At 44.9% G+C, this 26,424-nt stretch overlaps 1 protein-coding gene across 1 annotated transcript in view; it reads left to right on the top strand.

Annotated features, from left to right (window-relative positions):
• Positions 1-20,602, top strand: part of PATJ (PATJ crumbs cell polarity complex component) — a 195,574-nt gene extending 174,972 nt beyond the window's left edge. The window contains exons 32-39 of the mRNA XM_044302377.1: positions 1,780-1,866; positions 8,555-8,672; positions 10,667-10,704; positions 10,792-10,914; positions 11,111-11,215; positions 17,468-17,565; positions 18,655-18,778; positions 19,783-20,602. Coding sequence (XP_044158312.1) covers positions 1,780-1,866; positions 8,555-8,672; positions 10,667-10,704; positions 10,792-10,914; positions 11,111-11,215; positions 17,468-17,565; positions 18,655-18,778; positions 19,783-19,929 — 840 coding nt within the window. The 3' untranslated portion in view covers positions 19,930-20,602. The remainder of the gene's footprint in view (positions 1-1,779; positions 1,867-8,554; positions 8,673-10,666; positions 10,705-10,791; positions 10,915-11,110; positions 11,216-17,467; positions 17,566-18,654; positions 18,779-19,782) is intronic.
• Positions 20,603-26,424: the final 5,822 nt, after the last annotated feature.

Below are 26,424 nucleotides of genomic sequence, written 5' to 3'. Positions count from 1 at the left end.
ATGTTCACAGACGAAAAAATGAAGCATATCAAGAAAAGAACACTGTCCCTACTGTGAAACATGGAGGAGGCTCTGTTATGTTCTGGGGCTGCTTTGCTGCGTCTGGCACAGGGTGTCTTGAATCTGTGCAGGGTACAATGAAATCTCAAGACTATCAAGGAAGTCTAGAGAGATAATGTACTATCCAGTGTCAGAAAGCTTGGTCTCAGTCGCAGGTCAGGGTCTTGCAAATCAGGACAATGACCCCAAAACACACACCGCGAAAAACACCCAAGACTGGCTAAGAGGAAAAATTGGACTATTCTAAAGTGGCCTTCTATGAGCCTGACCCTCAATCCTATTGAGCATCTTTGGAAGGAGCTGAAACATGCAGTCTGGAAAAGGCACCCTTCAACCGGACACAACTGGAGCAGTTTGCTCATGAGGAGTGGGCCAAAATACCTGCTGAGAGGTGCAGATGTCTCATTGACAGTTACAGGAAGCGTTTGATTGCAGTGATTGCCTCAAAAGGTTGCGCAACAAAATATTAAGTTAGGGGTACCATCATTTTTGTCCATGCCTGTTTCATGAGTTTATTTTTTACATAATTCTGTTGAAGCATGGTTGAAAAACAATGTCTGACTTTCATTGGTTAACATTTATAGAATTTTAATTTATTATTACTTTTGTCAGATTAAAGTTATTTCTGTGACCATTGTGACTTTTTCTTTCATTGACCAAAGGGTACCAACAATTTTGTCCACGTCTGTAAGATAGGGTCCCCAGTAGATGCCCCCCATGTCTGCCTGTATATAAGTTAAGGTCCCCAGTAGATGCCCCCATGTGTGCTAGTATATAAGATAGGGCCCCCAAAGTGCTCCTCCCCTCCATAGTGCCCCCCATGTCTGCCAGTATATAAGATAGGGCCCCAGAAGATGCCCCCATAGTGCTCCTTTCCCCCTTCTCCATAGTGCCCCCCATGTGTGCCGGTATGTAAGATAGGGCCTCCATAGAGCCCCCCATGTGTGCCAGTATACAAGATAGGGCCCCCCATGTCTGCCAGTATATAAAATAGGCAGGCCCCCCATATGTCAATTGCTAGCCCCCCCCCCCCATATGTCACTTGCTTAGAACCCCCCAAAGTCAGGAGGACCCCACTAATATTAGTTGTTAATTATTCAGGCCCCCCATATCGATGTGAGACCGACTCCCCCCCCCCCCCCCCCCCCAATCAGACTAAAAATTAAAAAAAAACTTACCTCTCCTGCTCCGCTGCTCTCCGTGTCCGCCTGGGTGTCCTGATGTGAGTGCCACGTGACCTGACTGCGTACAGCGTCAGGTCATAGTGCGCGCTGTACACAGTCGGGCTGGAGGAGACCACCAGGGAGGAAGCGGAGCCGGAAGGGTAAGTAGGCGCTTCTCTCCACCGCCTCTCTCTTGCATACTAGAGGGGGCCCATTCATACTAGTGAGCGCTTCTGGATGCGCTTGCTAGTATGAATGGGCCCCCTCACTCGCTGGGCCCCTGTGCAGCTGAACCGGCTGCACAGGCGATATGTCCGCCCCTGATCTGCTGTAAGAATAATCAGTGGATTCTCTTAGGTAATAAGAACTTTCTTGCTGTTTCCTTTTTATTATGCAGCATATTATTGCACGTTCATTGGCTCTGATGCCTATTTTAACTCTTCTCCTCCCGCAGCCATCCCTTGGAGCCTGTTTATTGTGCGCCTCTGTTATGTTATGTTTATGGCGGTTTTCCCTGTTGCTCTGATTTTAAAGACTTTTTTTATTTTCTCTAAAGTGCGCACAAGGAATCGTTCATCTGGAGATCGGGAGGCTCCGAGTCGCGTCTTGGGTGTCGTCCAGGAAAGCTTATCAAGGCGGTCAGGTGCGGGACGTGTCTTCTCACTGATGTAGAAGGAGGATTTATTTACAGTTTCTGTTCTATTCCACTTTCTGACATTGTCACATTCACTTTCTTATGCTTAATTCGCTGGACTTGTATCTTGTTAAAATCCACTTCCAGGACTGAATAGGTCTAAGGGCTGTTTCACACGAGCGGATGCCGTATGTGACATCCGCTGCGTGAATGACAGCCAAGACCCGATGCGGACAGCAGAAGCACGGAGCATTAACATGATTTTTAATGCTCCGTGCCTCTCTGTGATCTCTTTACTACGAAATCACAGTGAGATAAAGTTGTCGCTGTGATTTCGTAGTAAAGAGACCACAGAGAGGCACGGAGCGTTATCAATCATGTTAATGCTCCGTGCTTCTGCAGTCCGCATCGGGTCTTGGCTGTCATTCACGGAGCAGATGTCACGCACGGCATCCGCTCGTGTGAAACAGTCCTAAATCCTGTGCTGTGCATTCGCTCATAGCTGGAGCTGCCAATCTTTGTTACAGCTCGATACCCCCTGTATGGTCGCAGAGTTATCTGTTAACATTCTGCCTCTTATAGCCACCTCTAGGGGGAGCCCACTGCATACAGGTTTATACAGGTCCCTTTGAACTCAATAAATGCATATTCAGTAAGCTCCTGGGCTCCCCCTAGTGGAGGTTGTAGACTGTATGACTGGGAAAAGGGAAGAGGAGGATTTGGGCTGCTAACCCCTGTAAAAATATGCAGAATGTGGAACTTACACATGAAATGGTTACAGAAGGGAGAATGGTTTTCTACAGAAACTTTCTGCAGCATTTTAATATCCATGTTTCAATCTGCTTGATGTTAAGGTATGAAAACTTTTTTTAAATAACATTCAGATGCAAGGAGGGAATAAAGTTCCTCCTTGTGGAGACCTCCAAGTTGTCTTAGACGCCAGGAAATGCAAAGTAGTTGTCCTCCAGGAAGAAGGAAGACTGTCTCTCTAGCACCATCTATTGGGCATAGAGAACCAGTACACAACTCTGCACTGACAAGGGGCAAATGCCCTGAACCTGCTATCTGCAGGTATAAGCAGTGCTATCCTGATCATGGAGGCAGAACACTAAAATGCTTTTGGGCCCGCGGTGAGAGTGTTCTCCTGCTTCCCAACATAAATCCATGATACGTCCCTTCAGCCGCCACTAGGAGGAGCTCAGTGCAAAGATTCTGTATTTTACAGCTTTCATTGAGCTGAATGGTACTGTAGTTGTATAAATTGTATGCACAGAGCTCCTCCTAGTGGCTGCAGGCAGCAATCAAGTCCTAAAAGGAAGCAGGAGATATATATCGGTGTGTATCATGACGGTTGTCTGGTGTGAATACATTGTGAAATATAGCGTTCAGATGGAGCGTCATATTTAAGCTTTTCAGGTTGCCTCCACTTCATAAAAATATGGAAATTTGTCAGAAATCTCACCGGGGTGAGCCTTACAAAATTTTTGCTGTGGCGCCCTATAATGTCTGTGCAGGCCCTGTGTATAAGGCTGTGTGCCTTGTGTATATGCACCCACGTCATGATGGAGTGCGTCTCATAGCACATCTTCACTTAGCACGCTGCGTTATTGAATTACTCTGTCGGCTGAAGAAGATCCAGCTGCTTCTCTCATTGATCCTTGCGCAGACGTGCCACGAATGCCTGTAATTCCCAGAAAGAGATATCGACAGACTGTGATAATAATGTTAATTGGATGGTCTCTCAATAACGAGTGTCCTCAGAAATAGCTACTCCCAGCAAAGGTTTAATTGCAATCCGTTACGTAAATTCCTTACAAGCCCCTCTCTGCTCATCCCGCTTGCTCTCCTTTGTGTGCCGGGGCTCTGCTGATTATCTGCAATGCTCTTATTCTCCATGGCTCTTGCTTCATGGGATGATAATGGTGCAGATTTTTTCTGCATGGCTGCTGTTCAAAGGGCTATTATAAGTCTGTAGCATATAATAGTACTGCAACGTAATAAGAAAATCTGCTTCTATCACCTTCCCACCTATTGGGGGCGGATTGGGCATAGACCTTGAAGAGAAATTTCCCGGTGGGCCGATGAGCAGAGGGCAGCCTGAGCCCTCCTCACGGCCGGCCAGTTGACGTTCTTGGGGATGTATTTTGTGCTGCTGGCAGTATTTTGTGGTGGATTGTAGTATTTGGCTCTGTTGGGGCGGTATATTATGCCACAATACGGTATAGCTGGCCCTGCCTACTTGTCTTGGCCCTGCCTTCCATCAATCAGTTTGGTGGGTATATAAAGTGTGCGATAGGCTGTCTGCACACATATCTTGTCTATCTCTGTGGGTATATAAGGTGTGATAGGCTGTCTGCACACATATCCCTCGGTAGGTATATAAGGGGTGTGATAGGCAGTCTGCACACACATCCTGTGGTAGGTACATAAGGGGTATGATAGGCTGTCTGCACACATATCCTTCGGTGGGTATATAAGGGGTGTGATAGGCTGTCTGCACACATATCCTGCGATGGGTATATAAGGGGTGTGATAGGCTGTCTGCACACATATCCCTTTGGTGGGTTTCTGAGGTGTGTGATAGGCTGTCTGCACACATATCCCTTGGTGGGCATATAAGGTGTGATAGGCTGTCTGCGCACACATCCCTCGGTGGGTATATACGGGGTATGATAGGCTGTCTGCGCACACATCCCTCGGTGGGTATATACGGGGTATGATAGGCTGTTTGCACACATATCCCGAGGTGGGTTTATAAGGGGTGTGATAGGCTGTCTGCACACATATCCCTCGGTGGGTATATAAGGGGTGTGATAGGCTGTCTGCACACATATCCCTTGGTGGGTATATAAGGGGTGTGATAGGCTGTCTTCACACATATCCCTCGGTGGGTATATAAGGGGTGTGATAGGCTGTCTGCACACATATCCCTTGGTGGGTATATAAGGGGTGTGATAGGCTGTCTTCACACATATCCCTTGGAGGGTATATAAGGGGTGTGATAGCCTGGCTGCATACATATCCCTCGGTCGGTATATAAGGGGTGTGATGGGCTGTCTGCACACATATCTTGTATCGCTCGGTGGGTATATAATGTGTGATAGGCTGTCTGCACACATATCCCTTGGTGGGTATAGAACGGGTGTGATAGGCTGTCTTCACACATATCCCTTGGTGGGTATATAAGGGGTGTGATAGGCTGTCTACACACATATCCCTCGGTGGGTATATAAGGGGTGTGATAGGCTGTCTGCACACATATCCCTTGGTGGGTATATAAGGGGTGTGATAGGCTGTCTTCACACATATCCCTCGGTGGGTATATAAGGGGTATAATAGGCTGTCTGCACACACATCCCTCGGTGGGTATATAAGGGGTGTGATGGGCTGTCTGCACACATATCTTGTATCGCTCGGTGGGTATATAATGTGTGATAGGCTGTCTGCACACATATCCCTTGTTGCTGTTATGGGTGATAGAGGTGATTTATCAGAGTTGCAGGAAGAGATAAATATTGGCTTTCGGGCCCCGGGCGGCAGTATTTCTGAATCTGCGCAGTGTGAACTCTTCTCGTGCTGCTGTGGTGAAATTGTATGGTGAGTCGACAAATGACACCATGATGAATAAGCGATGTGAAAACTGCAGAGCACCACGTGCCACTGATGTAAGGGGTAAACATTGGCTATGAAGGGGCATGAGGACCGATACGCAACAGAGGAGCAGCTCACCACCAAAGTAAACCAGGGGGCTACCAGACATGTGTCTAACACAACAGTTCAGAGAACCCTACTGCATATGGGGCCCCGAAGGAGACTATCACTGCACTTCTGCTAATGACGTTGTATCAGCAGGAAAAACGTCATTTTCTGCTTCTTGGAACGGATGGACATTCACGTGTCAGGAGAGAAACATCAGAGAACTAACTCCCTGTGACCATTGCTGGAAGAACACAAGCTGGTGATGGCAGTGTTATGGTCTGGGGAATGTTTTTTTTGGCATTCTCTGGGCCACTTATCCAGCCGAATTAGGTAAAACTATGAATTCATCCTTGCAGATCATATACGCCCATACATGCTGATTGTCTTCCCTGGGGAGGATGGGATCTTCCAGCAAGACAATGTGATGTGTCACACAGCTACATATGTCCAACATTGGATGGTAGAGCATGACCGAGGCTTCCCTGGCCTCTAATTTCACAGAATTGAGCATCTATGGGACCACCTCAATTGTAATGTTTGTTCTATGGATCCTGCCCTATGCCTCTTCCAGCAGCTGTGGGACGCACTGCAGTCAGCATGGCTTTATACCTGTGACATCCAACCAGGACCTTATGGAGTCACTCCGAGCCCGTCTAGCTGCTGTCCGAGCTGCACATGGTGTTTACTCCTAGATATTAGCAATGTGACTCAACTGTTTATCTGCTGCTGTTAGGGTAAGGGCATATGGCGGGTTCTGGGGCAGTGAGATATGTTTGATAGTTTTCAAACTGATTTAGTGAGCAAACAATTTTTCTGTAAATCTCCTGCGGCCATAAACAATCTGATGGCAATTCATTTGTCATATTGTGCATTGAACAACATTCTTCTCCCGGACGAGCCCCCAATGTGCTATTAACAGCCTGATTTCTAATTGCAATGCAGCTTTTCAGATAAAACAGCTGTTTCTTTTGGCCACTTAAGAGTCGCTTTGAAAACCATGCCAAGCATGTCTCAGCGCATTCCTTGGCTGTGTTTCGGGACCCCCAAAGCTGCTCCTTGTGGCCTTACCGTCATCATTTCTTAGTATGCCTATTTCTGCTGAAAGGAGGAGGGGGGTTCGTATAGTTATCACTTAAGGGGGCTTTCTGGGATTGAAATATTAATGATTTGTCCTCTGAATGGGTCATCAATAATTTATCTGTAGGAGTTGAGTGAGCACCGCAGCCTTTTTCTCACATCCATCAGTCATGGGGTCTTTATGCAGCTCAAGTCCCATTAGAGTCAATGAGCTGAAATACCAAGCATGGCCACTATGCAATGAATGGCGCTGTGCTTGAGTATGAAGAGGCCACAGTGCTTGGAAGAATCCTGTACAAACAACTGTTTGACCCTATTGTTCCAATATTGGTGACCTATCAATACATTTTTAATTCCCGCGAAACCCTTTTCATTGGTTCCATTATATGTGACAAAAATTGGGGGCTCGTCCGGGATGGCAATTCATCTTTTTGGTCACTATGACCAATCCATTCTGAAAAATGAAAAAAAAATTATCATTTAATAATCTGACTACATTATAAAAATATACTATAAATAATAACAACTATTACCCCACCCCATCTAAAACAGTTCTGCAAATCATACCTTGGATGTGTGAGCCCCAGTGGATTTCTGAAGGATTTTAACAATGTTTCGACCGTACGTCAGTCTTTCCCATCGATCGAGATTCTGCTCAGGTTTCCCTTACCAAGCTCCGGGTCTCTCCATCACACAGCGCTGCTCTCCTCCCTTTCGCTTATCATTGATGCCACTTTCAAAGCACATTGCCAAGGTGACTCAAAAACACTGCACAGTTTCGGGGCCGCATTCTGCTAAGTGACGACGTTCCACTGAGGTCCTTGCACATCGCTGCATATCAATATGGATCTTCACTCAAAGCTACCATAGATTTCCCTGTGAAGAACATAAAATGCTCGACGTCTGAGGTTTTTCCAGATCATCTCCTATTTCTAAAGAACTGTCACAAAACCGACCAAATTTATTTACAAAGGTGTTTTGGACAGAGTCATGGGGAGCGCTGTGTGGACCCTCTAAACAGATAATATCGCAATGTTATGGCCATTTTATCCCCATAGAAATCAATGGAGCTTGAGGAATGTGGCTTTCTACAGCATTCCAGATCTCTTCGTGCAGATAGACCAGTGGGGGAGGACTCCTGCTGCAGCCAGTTGCCTTACAGACCTACAAATGGCTGATCCTCTACATGGCACGTAGAAGATTTCTGTTTGATACATAATGACGCCACAATATCGTTTATCCTTTCCACAATTTTAAAACCATAACCTCTGTTGTTTTTTTGTTTTTTTTCAACATAGCTGTATCTGGTCTTTATTCATTTATTTATTTATTTTCAGGACAAGTTGTAATTTTTACTAGCACTATTTTGGGATACATATTAACCCTGCTGATTGGATAAATTGATTCTGTAGAATCTTTTTGCTCATCTCTTCATATAATATTTATCTAATATCTTATATCACTTAATTTGGGTCCTGGCTGCCATGGTAACCCAATGGTTGCATGCTGATGGGTTAACAGATGGGGCCACTCCACCTAACTACTTACAGCCTAAGGGGTTAAAATACCAGGAGGGGAGATATATCTGATGCTGGCTGTAAAAGGTTTTTATCTACAAACACCCCCGCAAGCGATGGAACGGGCAAAGCTCCCGCGTCCTCCTCGGGTTCGGTGTTAATTGCATGAATGCTTTGGACTTTTTTTGTTTCTGTATTTTCTACGTTCCTTTAATGAATTCTGCAGAAATCGCCGCATGTTCACAATGATGAAAGCTCTGCCTCGACGCTCCGCACACTGCGCCCTTGAACGGGGGATTTGTACCTAATCATAGCCGTCTTCGTCCTGTAATTAAACTGTAATGGAATTATGAAAGCTTTGCAACGTACAAGAATTTAATTACTCTGCAAATCTTTTGTTCCAGGTCGGTAAGAGCGGCGCTCAGAGTGTGCAGCCTCCCGCCCTCGCCCCCGTCGCATCCACCGCACAGAATTACAGCAGCTCCAAAAGATCCTCCGCTCCGTCCTCTCAGAGAAATTCCGGTAATCATCTCTGTTCTCCGACGCTTATTCCCCGCAGGATATTGCTCCACCGCAGAAGTAGGAGACTCTGTGTGTGCTTGAGGGAACTTCTATCCCTTCTCTACTGTGTGTGGTTCAGGTTGGGGGTAGGTGGGTCATGTAGTTCAGGTGCTGGAACCTTAGGGTCGCTAACAAGCTCCTCTGCCTTTGCTCAGGGTATTTAGTCACAGGGCAGCTAAAGTAGAAAGTTACAATCTAAATTCTGCTAATTGTTATTGGAAACAGTAAGCAAGCTTGTACACAAAGACCTCCCGAGCAGATTAGCTGGGCTCCTACAATGCAGAGAAGGAAGTTAGTTTTTTCAATATCAGATGATGTATAACATCCGGCTATACAGATGACACTTCCCAGAATGCATCTCACCAGAGCAACTTTTGTGCAGACAATGAACAAGCAGGGAAGGCTGGGAGATTTCATCTTTGAAGCCTGCAGATTTGTAAATGCTGCTGTGAAATGTAATACATAATGCAGACCCATTCATTTTCAATGGGGCCGGAATGTGCTGTCCGCATCCACATTTGCGGATCCGCACTTCTGCATCCGTACTTCCGTTTCCGCAAAAAAATAGAACATGTCTCCTATTCTTGTCCGCAATTGCGGACAAGAACAGGCGTATTCTATTAGTGCCGGCAATGTGCGGTCCGCAAAATGCGGAATGCACATTGCCGCTTTCCGTGTTTTGCGTATCCGTGGCTCCGTGTATCCGCAAAACACTTTGCGGACGTGTGAATAGAGCCTAACTCAGGATCAGTAAAGGATAAGTAATGTATGTACACAGTGACTGCACCAGCAGAATAGTGAGTGCAGCTCTGGAGTATAATACAGGATGTAACTCAGGATCAGTACAGGATAAGTAATGTATGTACACAGTGACTCCACCAGCATAATAGTGAGTTCAGCTCTGGAGTATAATACAGGATGTAAGGCTACTTTCACATTTGCGTTCGGGTGTCCGCTTGTGAGTTCCGTTTGAAGGCTCTCACAAGCGTCCCCGAATGGATCCGTCCAGCCCTAATGCATTCTGAGTGGATGCGGATCCGCTCAGAATGCATCAGTCTGGCACTGTTTGGCCTCCGCTCAGCAGGCGGACACCTGAACGCTGCTTGCAGCGTTCGGGTGTCCGCTTGGCCGTGCGGAGGCAAACGGATCCGTCCAGACTTACAATGGAAGTCAATGGGGGCGGATCCATTTGAATTTGACACAATATGGCTCAATCTTCAAACGGATCCGTCCCCCATTGACTTTCAATGTAAAGTCACACTTAGAATTTATTTTACAATATAATGCAGACGGATCCGCTCTGAACGCAAGTGTGAAAGTAGCCCAACTCAGGATCAGTACAGGATAAGTAATGTAATATATGTACACAGTGACTGCACCAGCAGAATAGTGAGTGCAGCTCTGGAGTATAATACAGGATGTAACTCAGGATCAGTACAGGATAAGTAATGTATGTACACAGTGACTGCACCAGCAGAATAGTGAGTGCAGCTCTGGAGTATAGTACAGGATGTAACTCAGGATCAGTACAGGATAAGTAATGCATGTACACAGTGACTGCACCAGCAGGATAGTGAGTGCAGCTCTGGAGTATAATACAGGATGTAACTCAGGATCAGTACAGGATAAGTAATGCATGTACACAGTGACTGCACCAGCAGAATAGTGAGTGCAGCTCTGGAGTATAATACAGGATGTAACTCAGGATCAGTACAGGATAAGTAATGCATGTACACAGTGACTGCACCAGCAGAATAGTGAGTGCAGCTCTGGAGTAAAATACAGGATGTAACTCAGGATCAGTACAGGATAAGTAATGCATGTACACAGTGACTGCACCAGCAGAATAGTGAGTGCAGCTCTGGAGTAAAATACAGGATGTAACTCAGGATCAGTACAGGATAAGTAATGCATGTATGCAGAATAGTGACATTTAGTTTTTTTTCTGATTTTAGGTGTAGAAATGGAGCCCAGGATGGTTGAAATAAGCCGGGTGAGTGCTGAGAATGTAAGTGTTTAAGGGTCTCCATTATACCCAGAGAGGTAACATAATATCATGTTCTCATCTTCCAATGCTCAGGGCCCCAATGACGCTTTAGGCATCAGTATAGCGGGTGGAAAAGGGAGCCCGCTGGGAGACATTCCTGTATTTATTGCTATGATTCAAGCCAGCGGTGTAGCTGCACGAACGAACAAGCTGAAGGTAAGTACCGTATTTATCTTGTGTCTCTGATATAATCAATTAGGGAATTGCTTTGTCAGTATTTCCCAGATTTCTGCCCAGAATCTGATTCTCACACCTTTGCACACAGGCAGCCGCCCTCCTGGCACTGGGCTCAGTACATCTAGTTAGCGGAGACGTGTCCGTAACCTTTCCTTCTCATGTCTTGCACCCTAAGGTCGGGGATCGGATCGTCAGTATTAATAAGCAGCCTCTGGACGGGTTGTCCCACGCCGACGTGGTTCACATTCTGAAGAACGCGTACGGCAGCATCGCCCTGCAGGTATGTGGAGCAGCAGATAACTATTGTTCTGGTACAGTGTGCCATTGTGCACAGCGCTTGCTCTTCCCGGCTGAGCACCACGTGTCCCTTAATAACACACTGAAAGAGCGGCGATGAGTAAACGCTTCCAGCCGCCTGCTCTCATCTGGAAATTGCCGCGTGTGCCCGGGACACGACTGGATTGGCATTGAGTGTAATAAGCCTCTGGCTCACTGGTCCGTGATGAATTCCAGCTTCCGATCTCATCCGCAGCAACCACCGTGCTGCTGCAAAATGTATGAATATATTCATGAAACCTGTAACTTAAAGGGGTACTCCCCATTTCCCCACCACCACAGCCTATGTCTGGCTTTAGCAGATTTTTTGCTCTACTACATTAGAACCCAGACCAGTGACTCCAACTTGAGTCCAACTTAGCTGCATTGTCTAGTGGAGTCTATGGTAATCTGAAATCCACCTCCTGGGTCATCAGAGCATCAAGTTGCTGATGTGTCCCTCCTCTATATGCAGAATACTCTTTTCATGTGCTGCTCCAGTAAACTGATAGAATCACCTATAACCATCTGCATTCATACCATAGAGGCAGGCCATGAGCCTCTTGTGTGACCCGAAGCACTGATGTCCTTTGGGACTTTATTAACCTATTTTTCCCTGCACCTATGACACTGAACATAGAGCTATACAACAAATTCTAAAACGGCACTGGCACATATTGCAAACTGATGTAGATTTGCAATATGTAATACCTAAATATCCTGCAATCACATACAGGAGAGGTCAGAACTTAAAAGAAAAATTAGTCCACAGCCATTATCAACCCCACCGAACTTGTAAAAAAAACTAACTGGCTGTCCCACAATGGATCATACCCATGTGGGGACTGTATCTTCTGTAGCAAGATGGCAGTCACAAAAACATTCATCAATCCAGTGGACGGAAAAAACTATGAAATTAATGATTACATTAATTGCAAGACAAAGGGGGTAGTGTATATCATTAGATGTGACTGCCCAAAACTGTACGTTGGAAAGACTATTCAGGAGTTGAGAAGACGAGTATCCAAACACCTGAGCAGTATTAGTACAGGAGAAGATACCAGCCTGGCCAGACACATGAGAGACAAGCATGAAGGCAGTAATACAAACATCAAAGTCTGGGGAGTAATGAAGGTGAAAACAGGCCCACGAAAAGGGGACATAGACCAAAAACTTCAACAAGAAGAGACGAAATGGATCTACTTACTGAATAGCCTGTCTCCAAACGGCCTGAATGAAGGGTTCACGTATTCGTCCTTTCTTTAGATGGTACCTCACATCTGAGAACAAATGGAAAAATATTATAATAAAAATTATAGAATAAAACTTACGATACATTAACAATAACAAGAGCAACCTCAATTTAGCCAGACCTAAACAATTAAAATAGCTATATATCAAAAAAGAAAAACCAAAATTATGAGTTGGAAAGCCAAGCAAGGCACTGACGACCTATAGAGAATAACTAGAAAAGAAAAAGAGAAAAAACCAACCCAAAAACAAGAAAACAACTATAATGACCAGCATGTGAGCCCCACAAAAAAAGAATAAGGTGAAAAATAGAACGGATAATAGGGGAAGATATACCCAAGGAATAAATAGAAGTCGATCAATAAAGAGGATAGTAAATCCAGGAAGTAGCCATAAATATGGACATTGAGGCATAATAACTGTAAGGCAATAGTAAATTAACTAAATCAATTGAAATGGCTGTAGACCTCACCTGGATATCCTCATATTCCTAAAATACTCACCCCCACCCCACTCTCCCCCGCGCCCCCCTCCCCCCTATTAATAAATTGGACATTGGATAACCAATAATATAAGGTCCTAAAATCCTTAAAAGATAAATTTGGGGGAATATGGAAACATAAGAAGAAAATGAGGAGATATATATCCAACTTGAAAGCCAATTGAAGAGATGGCGGATCAATTTGGCAATGTTGGAGGATAGATGCGGCCTGTAGAGGGTGAGATGGAGATGAGTTTAGGATTTATCGACCTATAGATAACATCGGGTATTCACGAATAAGAGTGGGGAGCACATCACTAGAAAGTAGAGTTGATAGGTTACCATGGCAACCACCGGAGGCATGGGCGTGTAGTGATGTCGTTGGTGAGCACCCACGTCATCAACAAAAGCGGCGCCGAATGAGTATACGCACCAACACAGAGCGCGCTCACGTCACCAACAATCGCGGCGCCGAATGATTACACGCACCAAAACAGAGAGCGCCCACGTCATCAAGAATCGCGGCGCCGAATGATTACAAGCACCAGTAAAGAGAAGCGTAACCACATACAACCTACGTCAGGGGGAGTGGCCAAGTCGTCATTGAGCCGAGCCTCTGTACTATCCAATCAGCAATCTAGCAAGCACGGTTACCACACCTCCAATGCTAATGATCAGGAAACACGTCACAACCTAGGTCATAAAAGCCTGAGACGAGGTGAACACGCTCACAAACACTGCCCGAACCCCTGAGGACGCCGGTATTCGGCGAAACATGTCGGGGGGCAGCGTGAGGCTCCAATTTTAAACAGTAGTCACTAGTGCCTCAGTAAATGTAGGAATCCTAGATATAGTGCCGATAATAAAGTTAGGCAAACGCGTAGCCTGCTGTGGCAACTTGAGCATCTAGATATGGAAGTGACAAATAAAGGCCAGTGACACTGAAAATTTTAATACACTATTGTTATGTTGGTATATTACCAAATCACTTTTATTTTTATTTGAGAGAAATTAAAAGTTAAGTCTTAAGACTATTGGTAGGTGCAGGGAAAAATAGGTTAATAAAGTCCCAAAGGACATTAGTTAAAAGTTAGTTGTTAGTCCAACACACCTTAACCCTGCACTTAAAGGGAAAACGTAGAATGTTGATACCCGAAGCACTGAACTCCTCCTGTTTCTGACATAGAGCCACAGTGTTCCTGCATCCACCACTAGGGGGAGCTCAGTGTGAGGAGATTGCAACTGTTTCTATTAGGTTCAGTGGTAACTGTGTAAATGGCCATGCACTGAGCTCCCCCTAGTGGTGGCTACAGGCAGTTTTATCCTGAATGAAAGGGAAGCAGGGACATAGAGCTGTATGGAGATTTTTTAGATTTTTTTCTGTCAGTTTTCTGCTGTAAACTATGGTGTTTAGAATGTGTGTCGCATTTATGAAGAACCTGTTTCACTTTTACTAACCTAGCAGAATGCAGTTTTTTTTTTTTCCATCATATTTATGGAAAATGTGTAAATTTGTCTTTTCTATCATTTGGGATTGTGACCAAAGGTTGTTCCTGGTATTGTAGCTCTTCTCCATTCATTTCACTGTAATTCCAGATGTAACCCATGGGCAGAGGTGGCGCTGTGTTTGGAAAAAGGCAGCAATGTTTTTCTAATCCTGTACAATCCCTTTAAAATAAATAACTAAAATCCCCTTTAACCCTTTTCCGACCAGAGCCGTAGTAGTACGGCGTTGGCCGGGTACTTAAAGATGGCGCCCGCTGCGGAGCAGCTGCCAAAACCGCGGGGGGCCTGCTGTTTCTGCTGTCCGCAACCAGCAGTAATGCTGAGCAAGGACGTTTAACCCCTCAGATGCCGTGGTCAATTCTGACCACGGCATCTGAGCGCGTGAAACACCGGAAGCGCGCGCTTGCAGTGATGCTCCGGCTACCCCGTGCGGCGATCGGAGGAGCCGGAGCTTGTGTGCAGCAGCCCCTGTCTTTGTGAATGACGGGAGGCTGCTGCATTGTATTTCCTATGGAGCCCTTGCCTGTAATAGGGCTCCATAGGAAACAAGCAATTTTCTCATAGACTCCAATGCTAGTGCATTGGAGTCTATGAGAATAGCAGTCTAATGGTTGCTTGTTATAGTTCCCTATGGGAACTATAAAAAAGTGGGGGGGAAAATTGTTTAAAAAACATAAACATTTTAATTGGGTTAAAGGGTTTTTTCCGAGATTTGAATACTGATGACCTGTCTTCAGGATGGGTCATCCATATCTGATCGGTGGGGGTCCGACATCCAGGACCCCTGCCAATCAGCTGTTCGAGGAGGCTCAGTCGGTCCTGTGAGCACCGTGGCCTTCTCACAGCTTTTCCTAACCTGAGGATAGTTAAGTATTAAAATCTCGGAGAACCCCTTTAACCTCCGGCCTGGATCGGTTAACACTTGGTCCATGTCACATGTTAAATCTTGTATGGGTGGGTCTTCTTCATTCTTAGTCACTGTAGCAGGTCCGTTGGTGCCAACAGGTGATCTCGGCAGTTACATCCGTTAATTTCACATCACGTCGTGTTCTGCCGCTGCAAGGTCATATAATTGGGTTCACTGGTGTAGAAAACGCTCCCGGTGTTTACCTCTGCAGCGGAGATTTCACTTTGCACAGATGCTGCTGGAAAAACGGAGATTAGCTGGCGTGTAATTTGCCGGAGCAGGTGCTGGAAGGAGATAAGAGGCGCCAGGCTAGTCTGCACTGTGCAGATGGTACGTACCTGGAAGCTGCTACACTGGCTGCCCCCATAGGGACCCCTCTGATAACCTGGCCCCGCGCTCTGATAGAGTATGCTGCCGGCGGGATTTAGGATGCAGAGATGCTCAGCTCTTTACAAGATGTAAGTCACAGATACGAAGTATCAGGGGGAGCAATGAGCACGTTGTTTGTAATAAGGTGGCAATATCCGCTGTTCTATCCATCAGGATCTTATAGATAAAGAGATGAGGCGGAGGCATTGTTATATGGTGCCTCAGGTGTACCGTGAGCACATCTCAGGGCGCATTCAGACAGCCGTATGCTGTCCGCAAACATGCAGATCATTTTTTTTTGCAGACAGTTCAGCATGTCCGCAAAAAAACGGATGGCATTCAGTATTTTTGCAGACCCATAGACTTCAATGGGGCCATTTCCTGATTTTCACTGACAAGTATAGGACATGTTTCATTTGTTTTGCGGAGCCGTGCAATGGAAGAAAAGGGCCCCATAGAAGTGAATGGGCCAGGATCTAATCCGCGAAAAAACGGATCCGCATTTTTGCTGACAGGATACGGCAGTCTGAATGAGCCCTCAGTGTGATGCTTTTCACCTTTTACTACGGTTTGTGTTTTATAGGGACTGTGAGACACAAATCCCTTCACTGAGAATGCAGCCTACCCATTCACTAGAGATCAGCGGTGACATCACTGAGACTGCAGCCTATCCATTCACTAGAGATCAGCGGTGACATCACTGAGAATGCAGCCTACCCATTCACTAGAGATCAGCGGTGACATCACTGAGAATGCAGCCTACCCATTCACTAGAGATCAGCGGTGACATCACTGAGAATGTCGCCTATCCATCACTAGAGATCAGCGGTGACATCACTGAGAATGCAGCCTATCCATTCACTAGAGATCAGCGGTGACATCCCTGAGAATGCAGCCTATCCATTCACTAGAGATCAGCGGTGACATCATTGAGAATGCAGCCTATCCATTCACTAGAGATCAGCGGTGACCACTGAAAATGCAGCCTATCCATTCACTAGAGATCAGCGGTGACATCATTGAGAATGCAGCCTATCCATTCACTAGAGATCAGCGGTGACATCACTCAGAATGCCGCCTATCCATTCTTATTTCTTTGAAATTGCTGATTTTTCTTTAAAGATATGTAGTGGTTCTCTAATCCCTCGTCTACCGGCGGTCTCGGTACAGAGTGCTATCCTCCTTCTCTGTAGACGAGTGGAGGAATAAATGGTGTGTATAGTGGATGGGCCGCGCTTTTTCCCTCATTTCGTTGACATCTTTACATTCCTGTTATATGGGAAGGGGTAACTGAGTGCAGCCAGAAGCTGAGATATGTTGTGCTGTCTGCGCCGTGCAAAACAATGTAGGAATATCGCTGCATGAACAATAAGCCGATTACCAGAAGAATTTTCGTTGCGGTCTGTATCTGCGCAGGATGGACAGTGACATCATCGTGTTTCTCTGTTGACTTTAGAATAATGAAAGGCAGAATAATTTGAATTGGTGTCTCCAGGCTCGTAATACAGCGCCCCCTGCAGTCAGCCGCCCCATTACAGCTCCTGCTGGCAGAGCATTAAACAGACGACGCGCCCCGCGCCATCTCTCTACTCTGAACTGCAGCCAGAATGGAGCCATTTATTATATTTATGTAGCTCAGCAGGGACGCCGCTGGAGATGGGACTGCAGCGCTTTACCTTCTAACTCTGTCTTTTATGGCCTAGGTTGTTGCAGATACCAATATTAGTGCAATAGCCAGTCAGCTGGAGAGCATGTCACTGTGCCAGAACATCAGCTCTGAACACCAGCCCGAAGAGGGAGAGTGAGTATATACATCTCTCAGGAGGGACTGACAACTATCCTCTTAAATTCTGTTATGATACTTGCTTGTCATCGATCTACAATGTAGCCAATATATTAACTGGAGATCAGCGGTGACATCACTGAGAATGCAGCCTATCCATCACTAGAGATCAGCAGTGACATCACTGAGAATGCAGCCTATCCATTTACTAGAGATCAGAGGTGACATCACTGAGAATGCAGCCTATCCATTCACTAGAGATCAGTGGTGACATCACTGAGAATGCAGCCTATCCATCACTAGAGATCAGCGGTGACATCACTGAGAATGCAGCCTATCCATTTACTAGAGATCAGCAGTGACATCACTGAGAATGCAGCCTATCCATCACTAGAGATCAGCAGTGACATCACTGAGAATGCAGCCTATCCATCACTAGAGATCAGAGGTGACATCACTGAGAATGCAGCCGATCCATTCACTAGAGATCGGCGGTGACATCACTGAGAATGCAGCCTATCCATCACTAGAGATCAGAGGTGACATCACTGAGAATGCAGCCTATCCATTCACTAGAGATCAGCAGTGACATCACTGAGAATGCAGCCTATCCATTCACTAGAGATCAGCAGTGACATCACTGAGAATGCAGCCTATCCATTCACTAGAGATCAGCAGTGACATCACTGAGAATGCAGCCTATCCATCACTAGAGATCAGCGGTGACATCACTGAGAATGCAGCCTATCCATCACTAGAGATCAGCAGTGACATCACTGAGAATGCAGCCTATCCATTCATTAGAGATCAGCGGTGACATCACTGAGAATGCAGCCTGCCCATCACTAGAGATCAGCGGTGACATCACTGAGAATGCAGCCTATCCATCACTAGAGATCAGCAGTGACATCACTGAGAATGCAGCCTATCCATCACTAGAGATCAGCGGTGACATCACTGAGAATGCAGCCTATCCATCACTAGAGATCAGCGGTGACATCACTGAGAATGCAGCATATCCATTTACTTGGGATGGTGACCGCCTATAGCAGATTTACTTTACATGACTATACTGTTTTAGTTATTCACTCTTTTATGTATTTCCAGGTCCCCGGTCCCAAAAATCATTCACCTGGAGAAGGGTCCTGATGGGCTGGGGTTCAGTATTGTTGGAGGGTACGGGAGCCCGCATGGAGACCTTCCGATCTATGTAAAGACCATATTCTCCAAGGTAAGTGATTGTCACGTTAGGCCTCTGACCATCATAGATAATACCTACAGATGATTCGCTGCCACCTGACATGGGACTGCTGTCGCTGATGCATTATGTAGCATGTAACCCTTTATATGCTGGATTAAATATCCATCATATTAGTGCAGGTCTAGCAACCTACAAGACATTCTTAATTCTTAGCTCCCTCTTTACTCCATATGTATAGTACCTACTACCCCATAAGAATATAAATTACCATAGGTACCATGGGTTGTGCTGTTTCACACAATTTACGACTTCAAGGCTAAATAATTGATCTGGAGCTTCATCACATTGACAGCGCTGCCACCTGGTGGCTGAGGCAGGGAAGAACACTGTTATCGCTCACCTCTGTAATGAACAGGAGGGAGTCATTTTCCTCTTGTTTGGACTCATAGAAATAAAACATGAGTGTCGTTATATATGATCTTGCGGAGGCCGACAGCATCTGATTACTTCCTGCCGTTCCTTTACAAATCCATTGTCTTGTACATTGTAACAAATACTGCTCTGTATAATATACTGCAAATCATGTGCACTGCAGACATGCAGCTTATTACAGTGTAACAGCTGTACTGTGGGCCCCATTGGTGTTAGGGCCCATTTAAGACTGATACCCTTATAGCTATGCCACTGGCTATCTTCTCTACATGTTTAAGTTGTAGTGTGTTCGTTTAAGTTCTGATGACGTAAAGAGAATTTTCATTTAAACTTATATTTGATAAAAATCTGATTACCAAAGCCAGCTGAGTTGAGGATGACCGCCTGTTTCTCCACTTGTCTGCTGGCAGCGTAGGGTTAATCCAGCCTCTTTGCTATGGACACGCTGCCTACCAATTACAGCACGGCTCTATGCTTCTGCCATAGTAATCAGATTTCTGTCATATTAGGTGGCGGCCCCGGTCAGGTCAGTGCGGTTTATGATTATATGGTCTATGTCTTTTATCTTGGATCCACTTAGATTTTTCTGTTTGTTAACCTAGGGTGCCGCCGCAGTGGACGGGAGACTAAAACGGGGAGACCAGATACTGGCGGTGAATAACGAGAGCCTGGAGGGCGTCACCCACGAAGAAGCCGTGGCCATCCTGAAACGCCAAAGGGGAAACGTCACGCTGACTGTATTATCATAATCGAGAACATGCGTCCTGTCAGAGGCCAAAGGCCCAGCATGCCCTCATTCAGCATTGGGTATAGGTTCAATAGCTGCCATGGTATGCTGGTATCTGTAGTCCCACCACTGATAGAGAGCTTTGGGCTATCTATGGCTGCCCCTCTCTGCTCAGTATATGAATCGGTCATAATAATGACCCTGGTACCTTAAGCCGATCAGTCTTCCAGCCGACTAATGATGTAGAGTATGAGGCCATTGTCCTGTGTCACTGTGACCTCCCCTCCCCCCTGTCTGCACTGTCGGGGTATATATGCTGTGTCCTGTGCCCTATAGAGATGGACGCTTGTATCCGGACTAAATGGCTGTGAATGATGATATCGAAACGCGCGAGCGCCGTGTGTGTTCAGATTGTCGCCCAGTATTACAATGTGATGATTGTAAGACATGGCGGCTTCCTTACACACAGAAAAACCTGTTTAAAATTCTGCAACTTTATATATACATTTACCAAAATGTTTGCAATTCCTTTAATTTCGGCAGCATCACAATGAGACTGTTGATGTATAAACCCTAAGGCCCCTTGCAGACGAGCGTGTCTGTATGTGTTGCGTATGCGATCAGGGAAAATCGTCCGAGTAGGCACGCAATTGCAGTCAGTATTGACTGCGATTGTGTTCCGATGTTCAGTTTTTATCGCGCGGGTGCAATGCGGTACCCAGACCTGAACCCGGGCTTCTTCACTGAAGTTTGGGTTCGGTGTTCTGTATATTTTATTATTTTCCCTTATAACATGCTTATAAGGGAAAATAATAGCATTCCTAATACAGGATGCAAAGTAAAATGTGGCTTTAGGGGTTAAAAAAAAGTAATTATTAACTCACCTCATCTTGTTGTTTGCGCAGCCGGCATCGTCTTCTTTCTTCTTCTTTCAGGACCTGCAAAAGGACTTTCGTTGACGTCATCGCACTCACCACGTGGTGAGCGTGATTACGTCACTGAAGGTCCTTTTGCAGCCAGGTCCTGCAAGAAGAAGAAGAAAGACAATGAGCCCGGCTGCACGATCAAGTGGAGGTGAGTTAGATTTTTTTAAAATTTTTGACCCCACAATGGACCTTTTACTTTGCATTCTGTATACAGAATGCTATTATTTTCTATTATAACCATGTTATAATGGAAAATAATAAAGTAAATGGGGTCCCGGGTAACTCATCCCTCGTCTCCTTAGTAACAATGCGTGAAAAGCGCATTGTATCCGCATTTGCTTGCGGATGCTTCAGATTTTCATGCATCCCCATTCATTTCTATGGGGCCTGCGTTGCGTGAAAAACGCAGAATATAGACGTACTGTGATTTTCATGCAACGCACAAGTGATGCGTGAAAAAACATCGCTCATGTACACAGCCCCATAGAAATGAATGGGTCCGGATTCAGTGCGGGTGCAATTGCAGCTCAATTCGGAGTCAATTGGGCAGAGCTGCAATTCCGCACACCGCCTGTGGACGGTGGTGGTGAAGAAAGCGGCCATGTTTTTCTAATCCTGGATATAGTCATTGTGTGTAAGGACAGTCGCGCGTTCTTCATTTATGAGGCGTGATCCCAGCGACAGCAGGCACCTGGCACTAATCATTCACAGCATACTGCTGAATACCGCCATATTACCCCTCGCGTCTGGCAGTACTGCACAATGTTTGCACTGTCCGTCTGTCCCGTCATACAAGATATATGTATATAAGCTAAAGTTATATTCTATTTAAGACAAAAGAGCTAATTTTCCAGAAGTCTATGAATAAATTGTGAGCTTTGCTGCTTTATTTGGGCAGAGAAAGATTATTATTAATATTATTTCATTTTTGTATAATTTTGCGTCTGTCCTCTGGAAATGAAAATGAGTCAAAAGATCGTATTTATAATATCCATTAAATGAAGCTCCATCCTCGACGGGCGGCAAGTATAGTTTGGCATCTTTATACTATATCCTCATTATCCTTTTGCTTTTTTTTTTTTTACTTTAATTCCTGATTAAAAATGCTTGTTGGTATCTGGAAACCATCAACAAGCATGCTTCTTGCTGTTGCCAGATCCTGTTTTGAATATTTGAGTGGCTGCAGGGAGTCTTGAGTGTTAACGACACTTTCACACCTAGTTTTACATTGAAAAAAAAAAAAAAAGGCCCATTATACTAGATCCGTCAACAGCAGCTTGTGGGCGATTTCCATTCAGCAGTTGGAAAGATAAAAATAAATAAATAGAAAAACGCGTTAAAGCAAGAGATTATCAAGGTATATGACATATGTTGTTGATTACAAAGCCCATGTTGATAGCGGTGGAGCTTCATTTTCCGTAATAACATTACAGGTGTATGCAGCGACTGTGGAGGAAGACATTTCTCTACGCACAGTGGACTTCCCGTCTGCTAATACCTAGGAAGGACCCCACACGATACAACTCTGCTGTTATTATACTGCCTGGGCCAAATTCTGCACTAAGTAGCATTGGCGCAGTGGAGGATTTCGGGGGTTCTTTTCTGTTGATGGGTTTTATTTCTAGGATCATTCGTCTTCTCAGGTGATTTTCTGTTTGTTGTAGTTTATAGGGTTATTATATCCGGGCTGATTGTAAACTGATCACGTGAACAGAATATTTTATTAAGCTGATACGATTCTAATAAAATGGTTGCTTACAGCCCGACCTGTGCGGCGTGGTGTGTCTTCTCCCCTTGTAGGGTCTGCTCACATGGAATCCCCAATAACGGTGATGATAAAGCAATGGAGACCCTATAGCAGTGATGGCTAACCTCCGGCACTCCAACTGTGGTGAAACTACAACTCCCAGCATGCTCCATTCATGGAATTGTGAGAACAGCCAAGCAAGTGTGCATTTTGGGAGTTGTAGTTTTCACCACAGCTGGAGTGCCGGAGGCTAGCCATCACAGCCCTATAGCATCGGATCTATAAGGTAGGACACTACCTTGCAATCACATTCTTCCCCAGCAGAGGGCGCACTTGTCGAGCCGTTCTCACTAATTTACCATCCTGCTGCTTTATGCAGATGATTTGTTTTCTCAAGGTCATTAAAATGACCCCTGCAATGAGCGCTGCACCCGCTTATATAGTGACAGTTATATGTTGGAGGGAAGATGTAAAAATCAGACCTTATCATGCAGATTTTTCATAGCCAGGCTCTATCCATAAATACTCTGATCTTGCCCCATAATAGTCACTGTCCCCCCCCACACTTTCACCTGGCAAATGTATTGTAGTTAGAGTCAGAGCTGCGTGCATAATTCTGCTAACCACCTGTAAGCAGAGTATATTGTGGAAGCTCAGGAAGTAATGTGCATATAGACTGTAGTAAGGGATAGAGAGACATTAGATAGGAGATGGATATTAGATCACTACTACAACTCCAGTCATCCTCCCTGAGAAGCTTCTACTTGTGTATAATGTACAGCAGTTTGTTTCTGGCTCCGGCGCAGTCACTGCTGTTTGCTGCTTCAGTGCGCAGACGAGGAGCCGACTCTATTACAACAGAACATCTTCACGCAGAAAAGCGTTTAGATTTACTATACATTTATTACTGTGCGCCTCACTGCCCCAGTCACATTACAATCTACACACCACCAGAAAAAAACTTCTGCACCAAACTAGATGGTGTCTTTTACGGAGTCCTGATCTTATTGCATGAATCAGAATTTTTATTAATTATCCTAAAGATGTAGTGAGGCTACCCCCCCACCCTCCTTGAGGAGTACATAACTATCTGGTCATTCCAAGTGTGTCATTTTGATGTATTTGGTGTAATTTGCTGTTTTCATATGTCTATGTACTCACTGTGCCCTTTAGCCAAGATGCACATGAGCGTTCAATGTGAGAAACTCGCAGCGTGCGTCAGTGTGAGGTCCCCTTCTGAAAGGATTGCACAGCCTTATGTCAGTGTAAGGCTACATTCACACGAGGGTATTTTGTTTCAGTGTCCGTTGCGATTGTTTTGTGGATAGAAGGCAAAAAATGCGGACACCACACCTTGTGCGATGTCCGTTCCGTAGCCCTGCAAAAAAAAAAAAATAGAACATGTCCTATATTTTTGTCCGTTTTGCGGACAAGGATAGGCATTATTACAATGAATCTGCAAAAAAAAAAAAAAAACGGAAGCCATATGGACGTCATACGTTTTTTGTTGCTGATCCACAATTTGTGGACCGCAAAACACGTACGGTTGTGTGAATGTAGCCTGATTCTGTAGATTCCAGGACTCTCAGGATCACGATCCTGTCAGAGGAGCAGAACAGCGCACGCTGCAAGTTTCTCGCTTTGAACTCGCTCGTGTGCGTCTGGCCTTAAATTTAGGTAAAAATTTGCAGCAAGAGAGAAGACAAAGGGCAAGTTATAGTTTATTGCTTGACTTGACATAAAAATATATAACAATAGTTATCGGTAGAATAATATGCGGCAAGACGAAAGACCTTACAGAAAAATACAAGAACGAGGATACAAAAGATAAGTGCATTGATTACCTCGGCATTAAAGAGTTAAACTATGGAAGCTGCTTAATATAATCAGACGTCATCATCCCCCTGCTGCAGGTTACAGGTACAGTGTATATACATTGCGGCTGTGCGGAGAGCGCTGAGCTGTTCTAACTCTACTCACTCCTATTGTGCTGTAATCTCTTAAAGCAGGCACGTCCAAAGTGTGGCCCTCCAGCTGTTGCAAAACTACAACTCCCAGCATGCCTGGATAGCTTACAGCTATTAGGGCATGCTGGGGGTTGTAGTTTTGCAACAGCTGGAGGGCTGCAGTTTGGACATGCCTGTCTTAAAGAGCCGGTAAGGACTCTAGGGGCCTATGGTAGGAGCTCTGACCCGTCTAGCCCTGCCCCTGGAATACAATGGTATTTGGCACTTTAGCACATACATCTGGCATTTGTAGGACCAGGCTGCACCGGGGCCATACTTTGATCTACAAATATGACATTAAAGGGATTCTCTGCTGTGTACTGTCTCTTTTTATTAATGGGGTCCATGATGATCAGCCGATCACAGGGTGTCCTGCTGCTCAAAACACTCATGAGCTGTGTTCTGTAGGGGAACCTGCAGCACCCCTACAGGAGAAGTGAAGTATTACATCCTATTCCATGGGCTGGCAGTGTAACGCCAGGTCCTCCAGAGTGAGAGTGCGCTGGCTGATTGGATTCCTCCATCCAGGATGCTCATCTATCTACTACATTCTCTAAAAGGGGTGTATTAATGGGTTTTCTACACCAAACATCCCCTTTAATATAGATGAGTACATTCACATCTGACAGAACCTGAATTAGAAATATATATATTTTTATGATTGCTGATTTGCTATGTGCTCTTAAAGCTATGTACTCCTTTGGGGCATTTATTTATTATTGCATTGTGCTCATTTTGAGCTAAAATCATTTTTTCAATTGGTCTTTATTAAAACATTTTGAACCACTGTTTTTGTGCAGCCTTGAGTTTATCTAGTAGCAGGATCTGAATTTACTCTGTTTGGTCAGGCAGCTCAGCTCAGGGCTCCTTATCTCTGACCTTATGAACACTCCTCATAGTTCAGTTCTTGTCTTAGTGATGAGAATGTGGCCTGTTTATGACCTTTTAGTAATAGATGAGGGTTATTAGATGATGGCACCAAGTGAAAGTGAAAAAGTACTGTTCACACAGCTAGACAGTTAACCCTTTGTGACAGAAAAGCTCAATATTTTTTTTAATAAAGGCCAATTGAAAAAAAAATTGTCCAAAATAAATAAAATGCAATAAAAAAAAATGCCCTTGAAGGTAGACATAGCCTTTAAAGTATATCTCTACACAAATACCCTTATCCCATTTATATATAGAATTAATCTACATACCAGTATAATGTTGCTGTGTATATCCAGTATTATACTCCAGAGCTGCACTCACTATTCTGCTGGTGGAGTCACTATGTATATACATTACTTATCCTGTACTGATCCTGAGTTACATCCTGTATTATACTCCAGAGCTGCACTCACTATTCTGCTGGTGCAGTCACTGTGTACATACATTACTTATCCTGTACTGATCCTGAGTTACATCCTGTATTAGGCCTCTTTCACACGGGTGTTGCGGGAACATGCATGATTTTTCCGCGCGAGTGCAAAACATTGTAATGCGTTTTGCACGCACATGAGAAAAATCGGCATGTTTGGTACCCAGACCCGAACTTCTTCATAGAAGTTCGGGCTTGGGATCGGTGTTCTGTAGATTGTATTATTTTCCCTTATAACATGGTTATAAGGGAAAATAATAGCATTCTGAATACAGAATGTATAGTACAATAGCGCTGGAGGGGTAAAAAAATAAATAAAATAATTAAACTCTCCTTAATCCACTTGCTCGCGCAGCCCGGCTTCTCCTTCTGTCTTCTTTTTTGCTGTGTGCAGGAAAAGGACCTGTGGTAACGTCACTCTGGTCATGACATGGGCCATCACCATGGTAAAAGATCATGTGATAGACCATGTGATGAC

This window comes from Bufo gargarizans, chromosome 7 (genome assembly GCF_014858855.1).
Source record: "Bufo gargarizans isolate SCDJY-AF-19 chromosome 7, ASM1485885v1, whole genome shotgun sequence".
Classification (NCBI taxonomy): Eukaryota; Metazoa; Chordata; class Amphibia; order Anura; family Bufonidae; genus Bufo; species Bufo gargarizans.
The sequence above is the reverse complement of the archived record's forward strand: the minus strand, read 5'-3'. Positions and strand labels throughout refer to the sequence as shown.